This window comes from Capsicum annuum, unplaced genomic scaffold (assembly GCF_002878395.1).
Source record: "Capsicum annuum cultivar UCD-10X-F1 unplaced genomic scaffold, UCD10Xv1.1 ctg4390, whole genome shotgun sequence".
Lineage (NCBI taxonomy): Eukaryota > Viridiplantae > Streptophyta > Magnoliopsida > Solanales > Solanaceae > Capsicum > Capsicum annuum.
This window is the reverse complement of record NW_025851407.1, coordinates 215631-236463: the sequence shown is the minus strand read 5'-3', so window position 1 is coordinate 236463 and position 20833 is coordinate 215631. Positions and strand designations below refer to the sequence as shown.

General features: G+C 34.4%; 1 protein-coding gene and 2 pseudogenes across 1 annotated transcript; 1 reads left to right on the top strand and 2 right to left on the bottom strand.

The window, feature by feature from the left end:
- Positions 1–1276: 1276 nt before the first annotated feature.
- LOC124892102 lies at positions 1277–8199 on the bottom strand (annotated as a pseudogene).
- A 5100-nt stretch (positions 8200–13299) lies between these two features.
- On the top strand, positions 13300–14016 carry LOC124892100 (50S ribosomal protein L14, chloroplastic-like). Its single transcript, XM_047403537.1, has one exon. The coding sequence runs from the start codon at positions 13690–13692 to the stop codon at positions 13999–14001; it is 312 nt and encodes a 103-aa protein (XP_047259493.1). The 5' UTR covers positions 13300–13689; the 3' UTR covers positions 14002–14016.
- Positions 14017–16828: 2812 nt separating this feature from the next.
- LOC107854000 lies at positions 16829–20828 on the bottom strand (annotated as a pseudogene).
- Positions 20829–20833: the final 5 nt, after the last annotated feature.

Genomic DNA, 20833 nt, shown 5'->3' with positions numbered 1-20833 from the left:
CTATACCAGGAATATCAATGAACCCGATTATTGCAATTGCTCAGGATAGCCTTTTTTAGCTTCTAGGGTCTATTTATTAGTTCAAGATCTCTCTTACTAACTGGAATCAAAGAATTAGTAGATCTGTTCCACCCAAAATGGGAATGGGCTAGGGTTATGAACTTATAATCTGATGATTGAGTCGATTCCATGATTATAAGTTCATTCCATACCGGACCAGGCCGAAATAGGGTTATATACATTCTCATTATGAGAAGGGGCCATTTGGGCCTATCTAAATAGATACTATGTTTACATATGGGTCCCTACATCGTTACATTCCATTTAGGATTAGGAATATGCGTAATCGGACCTGCTTTTTATATATCTCTATTGGGACCCTATTCACCTCTTTGAGTGAATCAAGAAATAAGTTTGATTGTCCATCTTTTTGATATATATCAAGCATTGCATTCTCCGGATAATTCAAATCGAAGCAATTGGATGTCCAACTAGGGCCTATATGACATGACTGATCAATAGATCCACCTTTGTCATATATTCCATACATCACACTAGATAGATATCATATTCATGGAATACGATTCACTTTCAAGATGCCTTGGTGGTGAAAATATAGACACGCGAGACTCAAAATCTCGTGCTAAAGAGCATGGAGGTTCGAGTCCTCTTCAAGGCATAATATTGAGAATGCTCATTGAATGAGCATTTTCAATTGGAATAAATTCGATAGAGCATCGCAAAATCTTGGTGATCTTCTCTATCTAATGAATGGGGAGTCCTCTTTAAAATCGTCTGCCCTGCACCCACCCTCCTAGTATATGCTTCAACAGGAATCACACAAGTATAGATTAGAAACCTCTGGTAAAATACACGCCCGTAACCCAACAGTTAAAGTACATTACATAGTTCAGGGATTAGTGACTTACCCATTCAGTGACTTTGGCACTGGACGTTCCCAAAATGGGGACTATCGGGTAAATTCAATATAATAGACGCTTGTTGGCATTCCATCCTTCCTTCTCCGTTCAGGGCCTATCTGAAAGAGAATCCAGTACTTCTTGCTCGTGAATATCTGAACTGGTTATTTGCTGTTCAAGAATTCTTTTTTAGGCAGTTCATACCATCCATACATATTGTTTTGATCTATGATTTCAATTCTTCCATGTTTCAGCAGTAACATATTCTTCCATAGAGCTAAGGTCCAAAATATGGAAGAAATAAGTGTTTCCATAAATCTACCACCTAGTTAATTCAGTTCCACTTACTCCCTCTTTCATGGCCACATATCTTTCCGGCTAAGGAATGGGAAATCTTTCTCCTGTTCTATGAATCCAATTTTCATTTCATTTGGGAAAAGCCATCTTTTTCTTAACAATGTCTTTGTCATTTGATCCAATTGCATTTCATTAGATAGGAACAGATTTGATTAAAACTAATAACTCTCGGATAGAGTATTAGAACGAAAAGATCCATTAGATAATGAACTATTAGTTCTAAGCCATCTCTGATGATTAATCAACAATTTGAATTGCTTTTCTTGCGTATTCTTGATAAACCAGCGTTTATATATAGATGTACGAGGATCTGTTTGGGAAGTAAGAAGCCCCTTTGACATCTCTTCATCTGCAAATAATTCTCGATGTGAAAACACAGAGCCAGGGGGCTGATCTTTGAATAGGAAAAAGAGTGGATCTGCGGGGTCCCAAATGAATTGGCTTATTCGAAAAAGGCCTTGTTCTTTGGAAGATCTATCTCGTGTATGGTACTGCATGGTTCCACTCAGCAAGAACCCCGAATCATTCTCTTAAAGCTCATCCTGTTCATCATAAATGATCTGCTTGTCCCGAAATGACCTAGACCAATAGGGAAATCCAAATTTATTGGGCCTTTAGATACAATCAAATAGAAAGCCCCAAGGGCTCCATATTCTAGGATCCCAAATTATGTGATTGAATAAATCCTCCTGCGGGTCATGGGATCCTTCTCCCTCCCTTTATTCAGAATCTGTTTCATAGAGAAATCTCTGATCAAGGATAGACCAAGAGCCTTTTTGCTTCATATCTAAGGGATTCCTCGGTTCGAGCCAAAGAAGCAATGTCACTCTATCATTATCAAACTGACTGCAATCTTTTCTGTCAATGAAGATCCCACCAGAGCGCCTTCTACTTCTAATAGGCCATGAGCTAGATCAGAATCATGCTAAATGAGTCCATAAAAAGTGATCCTATTTTTTCATCGGGTCCAGATAAAGACCAAAGATCTTGAACGACCGATCCAGCTAAACAACTCAAAAGATAAAGAAGTATCGTTGATCTCTTCATGAGCGTTCCAAGCTCGAAGTACCATTTGTACAAATAAGAATCCCCTTCGTTACATGTTTCTTCTTCATATAGATAGATATAGGATCTATGGGGCAATTACTTAGAAGTACATTTTGTGCTACAGCCCTTCCTATCTGATAGAAAAGGATCCCATGATCCTGAACCGATCTTACCTGGGAACGTAAATCCCAAGTTTGTCTATGAAGAGCAGATCTAATTGTATTAGTGTCTATAATTGATTTATTCTGTGTAATACTAATCTATAGGACCTCATTGGTAAGTTCTACAAGATCTCATGCATTGGAACCCATAGTTATGGACCCGAATTCGTTAGTATGGAATATTTTCTTTTCTAAGTAAAATCCCCTAGTTTATGAAAGAGTGAAACAGTTCTTTTGTTGTTGTGAAATAAGAAGCCTTCGTAGCTTAATGCATGTATTTAATTTATTTGGAGCTATTAGAGCGGGATCCACTTTTTGGGGAATATGAGTCAAAGCAATAACAAAAATATTTCTAGTAGAACATCTTTCACAATCCCTGGAGAGATGGTTCACTAATAGACTGAGGGATAAGTCATTTAACTCATTCACATCCAGATCATCAATGATTGGAATCCATATTATGCAAGGATACATTGCTTTTGATAATTCAAATTGAAGGGTGATATAAAATCAGTCTATTTCTGGCATCATATCCACAGTTAGCCCATTCATCCTAGTTAGCAGTTCCAGCTCTATATCAAGGTCATGATCGATATCGTCACTGGCATCAAGATTATCACTAGCATCAAGATTGTCACTAGCATCAAGATTGTCACTATCATCAATATCGTCACTATCATCAATATCGATCTCATCAAGAAGAAAACCTTTAGGCTTGTTATACAGGAACTTGTTCAGAAATACCGTAATGAAAGGAACATAGGAGTTTTTCACTAGGTATTTGACCAAATACGATCTTCTAGTTCCTATAGAACCTATCACTAAAATACCCCTAGAGAGGGATAAGGCTAAGTGGAGCGAAAAGGGTTTTCCATGAGATGGGAAATGAAAACTATTTTCCCCACATGAAGTTTATGAATAAGTGATTGTCTGATAATAAGCAAGGAATATCCGTCTTTCTGCTAAATAGGATGGATTGAACTCATAATTCATTAGATGCTTTTTATGAATGTCAACTAAGTATCGTAAGTAAATTGTTCCCGGTTGTTCAATCATTTAATAACCAAAGTCATTCTTTGCTAAATAATCACTATGAGTCAGACTCAATAGAGTTTGATCAATCCTATTTTCTGTCGTTAAGATGGAGAAATAAACCAAGAATTCTCTTTCTTCATCATGAATCGAATCACTATTCGCGACCCAGGATTCTATTTTCTCATCAATCCAATCCCCGTTCACGGTTTTTCTTTTTTCTTATCAATGAATAGATCTCTTTACTTGTATGACTTAGATGTCTCGTATTTCTTGAAAAAGTAATGCGATTGATGGGATTTGGTATGAGATCGATGATCTCGATGAGATTGATATTCCAATCTTTCTTCTTAGAACATATTGATTTGACCCCTTAAGCGGGACCAAGCATGTTGCCGCCAGAAGCAGAACCCCATATTTCTTCTAGAGATTCTCCTAATTATTCTAGAGAAACTAGAAAGAGATTCTTTAACCAGAAAGAATTTGGTTCAGATGTAGGATACCTATCCAAAAGTTTTTGCAACTCAATCATAGATGATGGAATCATCAAAGATTTGACCCTTTCAAACTCTATCTGTAACTCACTAGAGGCCCAGGAAACAAAGAGAAGATGTGTACGAACGAGATATCCAGCAACAAGAAGAAGGAAAAGGATTGAATAGAGGAATACCGAGCGTTTGGCGATCTCATATGTGTCGATATCAATGGTGACTCATTATTTTGATAAATCATTTCTTCGGACAGAAGAATATAATGTAAACACTTACTCGAGATCTCATTTATCAGATTCCATTGTGGAAGACACAATTTTTTCTGAAGAATTTGCCATGATATACCTGATCCATGCATAATACCAGGAAAAGTGGATAGAAATTTTTGACCGCTACGTAGTATTGGCAACCGGTTTGAAAAAACATCTAAAAATATCAAATTTAGATATTTGTACCCTGTCGAAGTAAGGAACCATGGCATATATGTTTGGAATAGAACCATTTTGAGTAGAATAGATTCCATTTTGAGAGTGTTGAAAAAGCACTATCTCGTTGAAAGGTTTTATACATCTGCCCTTTCTCAAAGCATTTCTTTAGACAAAGACTCCATGTTTTCCTCTTTTCGGATGATAAATCTTTCTCAGAACATGGAGTGTGAATCAAACCCATGTTTGAATAGAAATTTAGATACTGATGCAAGTTCTTCCCTTCTAAATCAGATAATTCATATCTGAAAGAGGTTGACAATAAGTTCTTTCAAAATTGACTATTTGCCCCGCTGTTAGAGGTGTTCCAGAAATGGCTGCGTTTGAGTAAATAGCTCTACGAACGAATGGATTGGATCGACTTGAAAAATGGAAAGATTTGTACAAGTTATATATTTCGTCACCACCTTGTGGAAAATCGTTAGGTATGAATATGTTAGATACCTGTGACTCGATTGGTGAAATAGTATCCCTCCCCCAAAAAGTATGTTTTTTTTACCGACGCACAAAGAAAATATTTTGTTGCGAATGAACAAAATATTGAGGAATTATCCATACGTAAAATCAAAATTATTGATACGGGCCTTTTCCATAGAAAAGGGGAATCTTGTGTTCCAATAGAAGCAGAAGTACTGGGGATTATTCAAGAATCGAAGTTGATTTGCTTTATAAAAAGAAGATATCAATAAACTTCTATGAAATGGTTTCACGGGATTCAACCAATTGTCTTGATCGTAGAATATCATTGAGAAATAGGAATCTAGGTTATCAAAGGATTTCCTGCGATTATTTCTAGTATGGAATGAGTCAATCATCCACTTTGGTATCTTATTGAACAAAAATGGTGATATTATTCCTCCATTGATCAAGAATTTCGATTTTTGGGAAGAATCATGATCGTCCAATAAGAAGGGTTTCAATTTTTGGAAATGAACAACTTAAAGACCTATTGATTCTAACAACTGATTGCAGAGTTGATCATTTGGACCTTTCAATTCGTAGATTTAGATCTTGGACCTAGTAATGGTGATATTTCTGAAACTCACACAGAAAAAAGAAAGTGCATAAGACAAAATAAAAGCAACTTGGACAAAAAAAGAGGTGACTTGGACAAAAAGAAATGAAGTAGCTTAGACAAATATTTTTTGTCGATCACCTCAGACCAATCAATCAAATATTGATTAATACGTAATCGATCGAACACTACTTAAAAACGGCTCTTCTTCTCCAAAACGGACTGTTCCGAATGTTCCTGGAAATTCTTGCTCCCATTGGACCATTTGTTTCTATATGTATCAGGATCCTGATTCATGGATCTCTCGATTCGAGAAATCAAAATAAGAGGCTCGAACCATTTCTTCTGACTCTTTCAAATTCAATAAATATTGGTTGATTATATATTTTATTATAGTTCTATGATTCAGAGTATTCTTTCCTATTTGATCCCTTGGAATTCCATATTCGAAGTTGCGATCAGATCTATTCATTAAAATGAATCGATTTAATACATTTCTTATGTACCTATAAGTACTCTATTGGATTTGAATCAGATTTCGGATCAACCTATATTGAGTGACTGCCTCTATTATGTTGTTGCTAGAAAATACCATTATTTTTGGTTTTGGATATTCGAAATCATTCCAGCAGAAGATCCGAACACATTTTTTCTGATCCTTCGAGAAAAAGATTCATTCTCTTCATAAAAAATAGGAGGTAGAACCAATAAAGATTTCTTTTTTGATTCATCCCTGGCCTCATTCAAGAATTGTTTTTGATCCAATCCACAGGAATCAATAGAAAAGGCAAATCCCTTATGATACGCCAGATCCAACTCGGTTATTAGAATGAATAGATCTGCCATTTCTTGAAATCTCTCCTCTTATTCAAAATCGTAGTGTAATGTGTATCCTCCCCTATTTCGGTCATGGAATAGATGAAATAAATCAAAAAATGGATTTTTGTTCAAGAATGAAATCTTATTGGAACTGTCCATATCCGGTTCATCCTTAGAAACCATATCACATCCCAGATCTGATGAAATAGGATGAATTGAGATGGCATTTTGTAAATACGTAATTATCTTGAATATATTAACCATTTTTTTATCTTCCGATCGCCTGGAAGGTACAAAAGAAAGGTCTTGTTATTTCTTCAATAATTTTTGATCTCTAGTGGACCTCTCAGTAGGATTCAAACCGAGATGAAGTTCTGACAATCTATTAGAGAAAAAAGAACAAACAAATCTTGTAGGATTCCCAAGAAATTCTTTGATTTCTTCCGGAAATAGATGATTAATCATATGCTCCTCACGTTCCGTGAATAGCCGGGACATTGAGGAATATCCAGAAAGGCATTTTAGGAATCGGCCTGATTCTATCTCTTTTCGTTCTGTTTGAAGAACGGAAGGATCCCAAAGAATCGATCTTTCTTTTTGTTTTTGAATCTCCCTTTGATTAATCAATGTGTGATATTTCGAATCCTCATTACTAATGGAATCCAAATGATCTCTGGATTGATCAGAAGATCCTTTCAGTTGGCTAGAATCCGTTACTTGAACGAAACTAGATCTTGTGGAATCATATTGAATATTTGACGATACATTTTGTACCTTGCTAAAAAATCGATCCTTGTTTACCAACCACACATTGTCTAACCAAATCCAATTCTCTTTCGATACATTTCTCAAAAAATCTGATTCGGGCGGATTCTTCCCCCAACTAACAAAGAGATCTTGGCAGAATTTCCACATATGAAATTGAGCATAGTTTTGTAAAGAAATAGCCCACTTGTTTCTCAAGAAGAGATGGGAAACATTCTCAATATCATTTGATTGAATAGTTGACCCAACCCTTGTTGTTTGAAGAAACCCTCCACTTCAATTGGTATTTTTTCATGAAAAGCAGACATGAGATAAGAAATCCAGTGTTTTACTAAGATTTTGAATAGTGGTCCCGAATTCAAGTTTATTCTATTTTGACTCTTCCTCAGAGAAAGACAATAAAACAATTCCCAATCATGGTCCTTGCGGATTGGATAATCCATATAATATACAAAAAGAAACTCCAGATATTTGAGATCTTTCTCTTTGAATAAGATCTCAATTCCAGCGATGGTTTTATTAGATATCTTACAACTAGAATCCCTCTTTTTTTCGATCCAGTTCCTCTACCAACGCAAACCCAGTTAGATTCAGGCATGCTACACTTTTTAGTTATTGGGAGAACCCAAGTACTCTCTTTCGAATTCAGGAAATAACTCTCAGAGATCTTTTTTCCTTTGGAAAGATACAGGAGCAAAACAATCAACCTATTGATATTAGAAGACCCAACAGATTCTTCCAATGTATCATTTCTGGGTCCAATGGAATTCATAGGTATAGGAAGAAGCCCTATCAAATAGATATTTTTTCTTTCGACCACATTTCGATTATTAATATGATATATAAGGACCGCTACTACAAAGAGTATTACACCCTTGATCGTGAAATATCAATTGCTTATTGAACCCAGTGAATTGCGTGAAAGTAGGATACTCCAAATTCGGGGGTCAAAGAGATTTACAAAACATTCTTGGTGGAAAAAATGTGAATGAGGTATCCCACTGAATTGAATTGGGTCCATGAATCTAAGAAATAGTGAGAATTCTTGATCTCTCTCAATATGTCTCTCAATTCAAAAATGCAGGATTTGAATTGATGTCCTCTCATTGATTCCTCCTAAATTGGATTGCATTGATTCCTCCTAAATTGCATTGATTTATCCTAAAGATTTCATTTCAATTGGAGATTGGTTATTCACCATGTACGAGGATCACCGCTAAGCATCCATGGCTGAATGGTTAAAGCGCCCAACTCATAATTGGCGAATTCATAGGTTTAATTCCTACTGGATGCACGTGAATGTGACCCTCCAATAAGTCTATTGGAATTGGGTCTATATCAATGGAATTGAATCATCCATACATAACAAATTGATTTGGAATTGGCTCTGTATAAATGGAATCGCATCATCTATACATAACAAATTGATGTGGTATATTCATATCATAATATATGAATACATAACGAATTGATGTGGTATGTTCATATCATAATATATGAATACATAACGAATGGATGTGCTATATTCATATCATAATATATGAGCAGTAAAAACTAGTATTCTTATTGAGACTATAACTCATAAGGAAGAAAATTGATTTATGGATGGAATCAAATATGCAGTATTTATAGACAAAAGTATTCGATTATTGGGGAAAAATCAATATACTTCTAATGTCGAATCAAGATCAACTAGGCCAGAAATAAAACATTGGGTCGAACTCTTCTTTGGTGTCAAGGTAATAGCTATGAATAGTCATCGACTTCTGGGAAAGAGTAGAAGAATGGGACCTATTATGGGACATACAATGCATTACAAATGTATGATCATTATGCTTCAACTGGGTTATTCTATTCCACCTCTTAGAAAGAAAAGAACTTAAATAAAAATATATAATAGCATGGGGATACATTTATACAAAACTTTTACCTCGAGCACATGCAATGGAACCGTAGACAGTTAAGTGAAATCCAATCCACGAAATAATTTGATCTATAGACAGCGTCGTTGTGGTAAAGGTCGTATTGCAAGAGGAATCATTATCGCAAGGCATAGAGGGTGAGTTCATAAGCTTCTATACCGTAAAATCAATTTTTGACAGAATAAAATAGACATATATGGTAGAATCGTAACCATAGAATACGACCCTAATCGAAATGCATACATTTGTCTCATACACTATGGGGATGGTGAGAAGAGATATATTTTATATCCCAGAGGGGCTATAATTGGAGATACCATTGTTTCTGGTACAGAAGTTCCTATAAAAATGGGAAATGCCCTACCTTTGAGTGTTGTTTGAACTATTGATTTACGTAATTGGAAATAACTAATTAGGTTTACGATGAAACCTAGAAATCGATCACTGATCCAATTTGAGTACCTCTGTAGGATAGACCTCAACATAAAACTGAAGAGTAACAGCAGCAAGTGATTGAGTTCAGTAGTTCCTCATATAAAATTATTGAATCTAGAGATATAGTAATATGGAGAAGACAAAATTGTTTCAAGCATCGATAGAACCGGAAGCTCCCCTTCTTTCAAAGAGAGGAGGACGGGTTAGTCACATTTCATTTGATGATCAGAGGCAAATTAAAAGTTAAGCAGTGGGAATTCTAAAAATTCCCCGGGGGAAAAATAGAGATGTCTCTTACGTTACCCATAATATGTGGAAGTATCAACGTAATTTCATAGAGTCATTCGGTCTGATTGCTACATGAAGAACATAGGCTAGATGACGGGACGGGAAGACCCAGGATGTAGAAGATCATAACATGAGTGATTTGGTAGATTTGGATTCATATATATATCCACCCATGTGGTACTTCATTCTATGATATATATAAGATCCATATGTATAGATATCATCATCTACATCCAGAAAGCCGTATGCTTTGGAAGAAGCTTGTACAGTTTGGGAAGGGGTTTTCATTGATCAAAAGAAGAATCTACTTCAATCGATATGCCCTTAGGCATGGACACACATAACATAGAAATCACACTTGGAAAGGGTGGACAATTAGCTAGAGCAGCGGGTGCTGTAGTGAAACTGATTGCAAAAGAGGGGAAATCGGCCACATTAAAATTACCTTTTGGGGAGGTCCGTTTGATATCCAAAAACTTCTCAGCAACAGTCGAACAAGTGGGGAATATTGGGCTGAACCAAAAAAGTTTGGATAGAGTCGGATCTAAGCGTTGTCTAGGTAAGCATCCTATAGTAAAAGGAGTAGTTATGAACCTGTAGACCATCCCCATGGGGGTAGTGAAGGGAGAGCCCCAATTGGTAGAAAGAAACTCACAACCCCTTGGGGTTATCCTGCACTTGGAAGAAGAAATAGAAAAAGGAATAAATATAGTGATAATTTGATTCTTCGTCGTTGTAGTAAATAGGAGAGAAAATAAAATTTAATTCTTTGTTTTTACCAAAACTTTACAAAAAAAAAATAGGAGTAAGCTTGTGACACGTTCACTAAAAAAAATCCCTTTGTAGCCAATCATTTATTAAAAAAAATTGATAAGCTTAACACAAAAGCAGAAAAAGAAATAATAGTAACTTGGTCCCGAACATCTACCATTATACGCACAATGATCGATCATACTATTGCTATCCATAATGGAAAAGAGCATTTGCCTATTTATATAACGGATAGTATAGTAGGCCACAAATTGGGAGAATTTGCACCTACATTAAATTTTAGAGGACATGCAAAAAGCGATAATAGATCTCGTCGTTAACGTTAATGTTAATAAAAAAATCTAGATGCTTATGATTCAGTAGGAGGAGGCAAACCTTATGCTAAAGAAGAAAAAAATGGAAGTATATGCTTTAGGTCAACATATATCTATGTCTGCTGACAAAGCATGAAGAGTAATTGATCAAATCCGCGAACGTTCCTATGAGGAAATACTTATGATACTAGAACTCATGCCTTATTGAGCATGTTATCCCATTTTGAAATTGGTTTATTCTGCAGCAGGAAATGCTAGTTACAATATGGGTTCCAGCGAAACCAATTTAGTCATTAGTAAAGCCGAAGTCAATGGAGGTACTACGGTGAAGAAATTGAAACCTCGAGCTAGAGGACGTAGTTTTCCGATAAATAGATCGACCTGTCATATAACTATTGTAATGAAAGATATACCTTTAGATGATGAATATGTCGAGATGTATTCGCTAAAAAAAGAAGATGTAAAAAAAACTCTACAGCTATGACGTATCATGATATGTATAATAGTGGGGGATTATGGGACAAAAAATAAATCCACTTGGTTTTAGACTGGGTACAACCCAAGGTCATCATTTTCGTTGGTTTTCAAAACCAAAAAATTATTCTGAAGGTTTACAAGAAGATCAAAAAATAAGAGATTGTATCAAGAATTATGTACAAAAGAATATGAGAACGTCCTCTAGCGTCGAAAGAATTGCACGTATAGAGATTCAAAAAAGAATCGATCTGATCCAGTTCATAATCTTTATGGGATTCCCAAAATTATTAATAGAAAGTCGACCACGCAGAATCAAAGAATTACAAATGACCTTACAAAAAGAATTTAATTGTGTAAACCAAAAACTGAACATTGCTGTGACAAGAATTGGAAAACCTTATGGAAACCCTAATATTCTTACAGAATTTATATTTGGACAATTAAAAAATAGAGTTTCATTTCAAAAAGAAATGAACAAGGCTATTGAATTAATAGAATAAGTAGATACAAAAGGAATTCAAATACAAATTGCGGGGCGTATCGACGAAAAAGAAATTGCATGTGTCGAATGGATTAGAGAAGGTAGGGTTCCCCTACAAATGATTCAAGCTAAAATTGATTATTGCTCTTATATAGTTCAAACTATCTATGAAGTATTGGGCATCAAAATTTGGATATTTCTAGACGAGGAATAATTTTACTACTTGTCTTTCCCTTCTATCCAATGATTGTACAAAAAAAGACCAATTCATTCTTTTTCTAATCAATCAAGGGGAACAATTCTAATTCTTAATTTTATAAGGTTGAATAAAAATTCGATTGACCATTTGAAATAATTGCTATGCTTAGTGTGCGACTCATTGGTTTTTTTAGGGTTAGGATTAAAAAGACCAGCCTACATAGTATGAACTAAAAACTATAGAACTAATAACCAACCCATCACTTCGTATTATCTGGATCTAAAGAACCAGTCAAGATATGATATATAGGACATATCTTTGTAGCAACTGAAATCTTTTGCATAAACAAAAAATGAAATCTGATTCTAAGTTGTAAAGCAAAATAATGAAAAAAGATGTGGATAAATGAAAGGATGAGAGAAACAGAGAAAAAGAATACCAATGATATAAAATTCCAATATGTAAGGTCTATGAGTAATCTCATGAAAGGCAGTGTAATAAAGCATCAATATGCATTCATACCATAGTAAAAAGAATCTTCTTTATAGAAATATAGAAATAGAACAAAAGTTCAAGAGCTTCGAGCCAATAAAGACTGAGAAGATTGACTCAATAACCAATTTCATTCTAAGATCCATTGTAGAATTTGGATCTAACCATTAAGTCAGAAGTGATGGGAACGACGGAACTTGTGAATGCAAAAGATTCTATTGAACAAGGAATCTTAATGATTCACTGGTCGGGATGGCGAAACGAACCAGAGATTAATTCATGTATTCTGAGATCTGAGAAATCACGAGTTAACCCTACAAATGAATAGGGATTGAAAGACTAAATATTCGCCCGCGAAAACTTTTTTTATTGAAAAATTTAGGACAATACAATAAAGGATAAGGATTTGGTATAATAATACAATTTTTTATATTTCTATTTATAAAACTAAAAATTTAAGTTATCTATTCAAACAAGATATAAAAATTACTAATAGATTTAATGAAATCTCAAAGAAGCCCACGTTCAAGGTATTACTCAGTAAATACATATATATCTTAACTTAAGATTGACTCTTCTAGCTTAATTCAAATTGAATTTTTTGGAATCCTTTTATTCGCGAGGAGCTGGATGAGAAGAAACTCTCACGTCCGGTTTTGTAGTAGAGATAGAATTCAAAAACAACCATCAACTATAACCCTAAAAGAACCAGATTCCATAAACAACGTTGAGGAAGAATGAAGGGAATATTTTATCGAGGTAATCATATTTTTTCGGTAAATATGCTCTTCAAGCACTTGAAACTGCTTGGATTACATCTCGACAAATAGAACCAGGACGACGAGCAATGACATGAAATGCAAGTCGTGGTGGAAAAATATGGATACGTATATTTCCAGACAAACTAGTTACACTAAGACCCACAGAAACACGTATGGGTTCAGGAAAAGGATCCCATGAATATTGGGTAGCTGTTGTTAAACCGGGGAAAATACTTTATGAAATGGGTGGAGTAACAGAAAATATAGCCAGAAGGTCTATTTCACTAGAAGCATCCAAAATGCCTATACGAACTCAATTCATTATTTCGTAATGTAATAGACAAAAATGTAGAAAGGGCTCTTAGATATGAAACAAAACCACATGTTTCTTTTTTCTTGGACAAAAATATTTCTTTTTTTTTCTTTGCCCTTTGCATTCAAATAACGAATTAAAAAAATGATTCAACCTCAGACCCATTTAAATGTAGCAGATAATAGTGAGGCTCGAGAATTGATGTGTATTCGAATCATAGGAGCTAGCAATCGTCGATATGCTCATATTGGTGACGTTATTGTTGTTGTGATCAAAGAAGCAGTACCAAATATGCCCCTAGAAAGATCAGAAGCAGTCAGGGCTGTAATTAGGCGTACCTATAAAGAACTCAAATGTGACAACGGGATAATAATACGATATGATGACAATGCTGCGGTTGTTATTGATCAAGAAGGAAATCCAAAAGGAACTCGAATTTTTGGTGCAATCGCCTGAGAATTGAGAGAATTAAATTTTATTAAAATAGTTTCATTAGCTCCCGAGGTATTATAAAATGAAGTTGTGATCTGTTTCTAGTTGGGTATTTGAAAGAAATAGATTAATTAGTAGATTGTGTCTCACGTATATATCTTTAATAATTCATATCATATTCAAAAATAAATAAGTAAAAAACACATTGATTATATCAAATTTGGAGAACCTAATAATTTTAGTTCATCATGGGCAGGGACACTATTGCTGAGATAATAACTTCTATACGAAATGCTGATATGGATTGAAAAAGGGTGGTTCGGATAGCATCTACAAATATGACTGAAAATATTGTTCAAATACTTTTACGAGAGGGTTTTATCAAAAAAGTGAGAAAACAACGAGAAAACAAGAAATATTTTTTGATTTTAACCCTGCGACATAGAAGGAATAGAAAAAGACCCTACAAAAATATTTTAAATTTAAAATGAATAAGTCGACCTGGTCTACGAATCTATTCTAATTATCAACAAATTCCGAGAATTTTAGGTTTTATGGGGATTGTAATTATTTCTACTTCTCGAGGTATAATGACAGACCGAGAGGATCAACTAGAAGGAATAGGTGGAGAAATTTTGTGTTATTTCTGGTAATCCTTTATAATATCAAAATTGGATTCGAAATATCCTATTTGTTAAATTTGTGAAAAATTAAAAGGGGGGTTGTCTAATATCTTTCTAATTAGTTGATACCTCAAGGGAATTTTAAGAACCAAAATGGAGTCATAAAGCTTTAATTACTGAATCGCTTCCCAACGATCTATTCCTTATTCATTTAGATCTGATTCTCAATTCTATTTCAGGAAAGATCCAACATAGTTTTATACGTATACTGCCAGGAGATAGAGTAAAAATTGAAGTCCTTATGATTCAACCAAAGGGCGTATAATTTATCGACTAAACAACAAAGATTTAAAGAATTAGGTTTTCAACTTCACCATTCCTTTCGGGGGAATACAATTCGAGATGAAAAATTTCAAGAAACTTATTTTCTTTCAAGAAATAGATTAAGAATTAAGGTAAGCAATGAAAAATATGAAAATAATAGCTTTCGTTGGTAAAATTTGTGAAAAATGTCGACTAATCCACAGGCGGGCACGAATTATAGTAATTTGTTCCAACCCGAGACATAAACAAAGACAGGGATAATCAGATTTGCCAGAAGAGCCAATGTATAAATAAAGAATTTGTTTTGACATGAAATGGATATATCCATATATCTCTGACTCATATTTATGAGATGATAAAATATGGCAAAAGCCATACCAAAAATTAGTTTGCGTAGGAATAGACGTATTGGTTCACGTAAGGGTGCACGTATAATACAAAAGGGAGTTATTCATGTTGAAGCGAGTTTCAATAATACCATTGTCACTGTTACAAATGTACGGGGTCGAATAGTTTCTTGGTCCATCGCTGGTACTTCTGGATTCAAAGGTACGAGAATAGGAACACCATTTACTGCTCAAACTACAACAGCAAACGCTATCTGTACTGTAATGGATCAAGGTATGCAATGATCAGAAGTCATGATAAAAGGTCCCGGTCTCGGATGCAACATTAAGAGTTATTCATCAAAGTGGTATACTATTAACTTTCGTATAGGATATAACTCCTATGCCACATAATGGTTGTAGACCTCCGAAAAAAAGACGTGTGTAAAGCTGAACATTGATGAAATCTCAAGAAAAATAAAAGATTCAATGATCTAATAAAATAATAGTACTATGGTTCGAGAGAAAGTAACAGTATCTACTCAGACACTACAGTGGAAGTGTGTTGAATCAAGAACAGATAGTAAACACCTTTATTATGGACGCTTTATACTGTCTCCACTTATGAAAGGCCAAGCCGACATAATAGAAGGAACATGTATCACACATGTAAAATCTGAGAAAGTCCCACATGAATATTCTACCATAATGGGCATTCAAGAATCGGTACATGAAATTTTAATGAATTTGAAAGAAATTGTATTGAGAAGTAATCTATATGGAACTTCTGACACGTCTATTTGTGTCAAGGGTCCTGGATATGTAACTGCTCAAGATATCATCTTTCTGCCTTATGTAGAAACTGTTGATAATACACAACATATATCTAGTTTAACAGAACCAATTGATTTTTGTATTGGATTACAAATAGAGAGAAATCATGGATATCTTATAAAAATGCCACATAACTTTCAAGATGGAAGTTATCCTATAGATGATGTATTCATGCCTATTCGAAACACGAATCATAGTATTCATTCTTATGGGAATGGAAATGAAAAAAAAGAGATATTTTTTATCGAAATATGGACAAACGGAAGTTTAACTCCGAAAGAAGCACTTTATGAAGCATCCCAAAATTTAATTGATTTATTTACTCCCTTTTTACATATGGAGGAAGACAATTTATATTTATAGGACAATCAACACACTGTTCCTTTATCCCCTTTTACCTTTCATGATAAATTGGCTAAACTCATAAAAAGCAAAAAAAAAAAATAGCATTGAAATTGATTTTTATTGACCAATCAGAATTGCCTTCCAGGATCTATAATTTCCTCAAAATGTTCAATATATATACATTATTGGACCTTTTGAATAACAGCCAAGAAGATCTTATGAAAATTGAACATTTTTGTAGCAAAGATATAAAACAGATATTGGGCACTTTAAAAAAATATTTTGTAATTGATTTAGCAAAAAATAAGTTTTAAATTTATTGGACTTATTTATTCAAAATAGATTGAAATATTTAGCACAATTAATATATAGCACAATTAATATATCATATAATAGAAATAAATTCAGAATTAAATTGACTAGATGTATCTAGGGAGAATTCGCTTTGAAGAAACTATTCCCTAGATACACATGTTGTGTTATTTCAAAATTGAATCAATTAAAAATTAAAAAATTTAAAAAAGACCTAAAGTTAGGGATTTATCAGTAGGTAATGTTGCACCAATGCCCAACAAAAGGGCGACTGCGGTACCAACAAAAAGACAGTCGTCACTACTGGACGGCGAAATGGATTTTGGAATTTATTAACATTCTCTAAAAAAGGTACTGTTAATAATCCTGCAGGTACTAAAGCCATTAAAAGAACCACCAACAATTTATTGGGCACTGTACGAAGTAATTTATTGGGCACTGTACGAAGTATTCGAAATACAGGAAAGAAATACCATTCAGGTAAGATTTCCAAAGGGGTTGCAAATGGATCAGCCGGTTCACCAATCATTGATTGTTCTAAAAGGGCTAAGCCTACATTACATGCAATAGTACCTAGAATTACTACTGGAAAAATATATAAAAGATCATTGGGCCATCCGGACTCTCCATAATAATTATGACCCATACCTTTAGCCAATTTAGCTCTTAATACAGGATCATTCATGTTAGGTTTTTTTGTTATTGGGATAGGTGAATTCTTATAGATCCATCCCCCGAGGGAACTGGACATGATAATTTTTAATCATCCAGCTTGAGCAAGAATAGAAAGAACCAAATGAATCCATATATCCATATAAAATATATATATGGTACCTGTCTTTACACATCCACATATATGATAGAGGAATGGTTCAATGTAAGAAAAATTTGACTGAATTCTTTTTTATGGAATTGCAACTATCCATTACAAGACAAAGAATTCCGTTCTTACAAGTAAATACTCAAGACCTGAGTAGGCTTACAAATCAGATCATGATATGATCAAGTGCTTTCTCGGTTATCTCAGTCCTTTTAATTAGTATTTATCTCCAAAATGCTTGGAGATACAAGGTTTGCTTGTTACTAATATAGTCTAGCCTCTCTTCTTCATTAGATCCCTTGTTTCACTCCGATAGTAGTATTGATCGTGTCAATGCAGAGGAAATGAATACATTTACATACTATTAAATCTTATAAGTGAACTAGATAAAATAGAATGTTGATTTCGTTTTATCTAGTTCACTTATACTAGACCTTACGAAGCTTGCTCATGTACAACATGGTTCGAACCTGATCATAGAAAATATTCCCTTTAAGCGAACCAGCCTATCCTCTGTATAGGGCTTACACGACGATTGGAACAAAGACACATTTGGTTGTGAATTCCCATGTGCCAGGCATATATCTACACAGACCAATCAATAATTCAAGTCACACACTCCCATAATCCATTTTCTTTTCACAAAATTCCCTTCAATCCCCCCGTTTAGTTGACATGAATAGTTAAAGGGAAATATCCAAATCCATGTCTTATTATTTTTAATAATCCATACTTGTAGCAATGAAATACTATATATTCCTCCACCAAGTGATAAATGATTGATTACAAATATTTAGGATATATTTTTTTTGCTCTATCTATAAAGGCCCAGAAATACCCTGTTTACGTATCATTGAAAAGTGCATTAACATAAATACAACAGTAAGAAATGGCAATACAAAAGTGTGTAAACTATAAAAACGAGTCAAAGTAGATTGTCCCACACTAGCGCTTCCGCGCAATAATTCGACCAAAGGTGATCCTATTATAGGAATAGTGTCAGGGACACCTATTACTATTTTCACTGCCCAATAACCAATTTGGTCCCGAGGTAAGGAATAACCAGTTACGCCAAAAGATGCGTTAATATAGCCAGAACTACACCTGTAACCCAAGTCAATTCGTGAGGTTTTTTAAATCCGCCGGTGAGATACATACGAAATACCTCCAGGATCATCATTAGGACCATCATACTTGCCGACCATCGATGAACTGATCAGATTAACCAACCAAAGTTGGCTTCAGTCATTATGTATTGAACAAAAGCAAAAGCCTTAGTAACGGTCGGCCGGTAGTAAAAAGTCATAGCAAACCCAGTAGCTACTTGTACTAAAAAACAAGTAAGCATAATTCCCCCTAAACAATAAAATATATTGACGTGGGGGGGAACGTATTGACGATTTATATCATCCGTAATTGCTTGAATCTCGAGACGTTCTTCAAACCAATCATATACTTTATTGAGATAGGCGGAACTCCCCCCTGAGAACCGTTTATGAGACTTTCATCTCATACAGCTCAAGCAAAAACACCTAAATACGAGTTGTAACGGATATGGAATAGAAAGTTTTAAACTTATTAAGTTCTGATCCTATCTTCTCTGAAAAATCCAAAAGCACTTCTTTGAGGCGATAATACCAAAATATCAAGTTGGCACAGTCGTCTTTATCTTTATTTTGATACTTATGGGCCTCTTGAATTCTCTTTTTCCCTATTTCTTTCTAGAATTTGTTTTTGTGGAATATATCTTTTATTCTTTGCTTTCTTTATTATTGATAGGAATTCTCTTTTTAAGACCCTATGAATCGATTAAAACCTCAGATTCATACTAGAACGATGATGATTCAATAAAAAAACCTAACCTAAATCAAATCAAGGATTCCCTGAGTAAGAATCCTCAGATCATCACTTATTCCCTGAATAAATAGAATGACTAAAAATTCAAAGAAAGGTTTTGCTTTTGGTCAAAATATAAATTAGGGGTTGAAAGAAAAGAATCTTTCAATTTACAAATTCGAATTCTTTGTTTGACAATTTTTTGGAGCCCGGACACGGGGTCTAAATATTAAGTATGAATCATAGTTCAAATATTTCTTAATCTATTTCGTGTTCCAAATAGTAGAATAAATATCTGACGAAGTAGAATCATCTCTATTAAGATGACAGACTCATTCTCTGTACTATCAATAGGATCAATTATAACAAGTCACACACTCATACTCCGAAAATACAGAAACAAAGAAATTCAACGATCGAACTACCAAAACAAAATAGAATGTACAATAAATCAGAGCTCTAAATGATTCATTTTAGACTCAAAAGTAAGGACTTCACGGCTCTTATAGATATAATTCATTGAAATTCCATCCAATAAAATGGAAGAATTATAAATCTCCTAAATAATTGATAGAAATACTGCAAATAAGGCCATTGCGACACCAATCAAAGGAGTAGTTCCCCTCCCAGGAGTTACTTTACCATATTCCGAATTCAATGGTTTTAATAAATTTCCTACTACAGTTCGTCTTCGACCAGATTTAGAACTGTTCTTAACAGTTTCTGTAGCCATAAATCTTATTGTATTTATTGAGATCTGTTGACGTTGTATACCCTTCCGTTGTAAATAAACGATTCTATCATAGATCCATTGGGGTCTTGAAATTATATAAATATGAATATACCGCTTTTGGGCAACCTTCTCAACAACTGAGAGATCCATTCGAGGAACATGGTGACTAGTTGAAGTACTGAGCCTCCCGATATCGGGAGCCTCAGTACTTCAATTGAGATAATGAAAAATTATTTCACCTTTTTAGTTCTTTTAAGTTGGAACTTTAGGCGGTTCTCAAAAAAAGATAGCGAAAAAAATTATCCCTAGAGTCGAGACTAAGTGAAATGTATAAACCAATGCTTCCATAGGTTCGATCGTGGTTTACAATTATAGCTTTCATACCTGTTTGTTTCTTTTTATTTTCTTTTTTTTATCACCTTCCAGATAAAGAACGAACAAGAGTAAAAACGAAGTTGATTCAAATAAAGATTTCTCTGGTACCCTATGTCAATAAAAGTAAAAGAAAGAAAATAAGGGAAAAAGAAAGATACCAAAGCAATGTTGTATCAGGCTGCCTATCTTTTTATAGTTGGATCTCCAAGTTTTTGGAATGCCCCAAATTCGACTTGAGCATCTAAATCTAGGTCAATACCAGCAAAAATATCTCTGAACAAGGTTCTAGCACCATGCCAAATGTGTCCGAAGAAGAAGAGCAAAGCAA

Excerpts from the sequence above, each read along its gene's own strand:
- LOC124892100 (XM_047403537.1), top strand. The coding sequence starts at position 13,690 with ATGATTCAACCTCAGACCCATTTAAATGTAGCAGATAATAGTGAGGCT.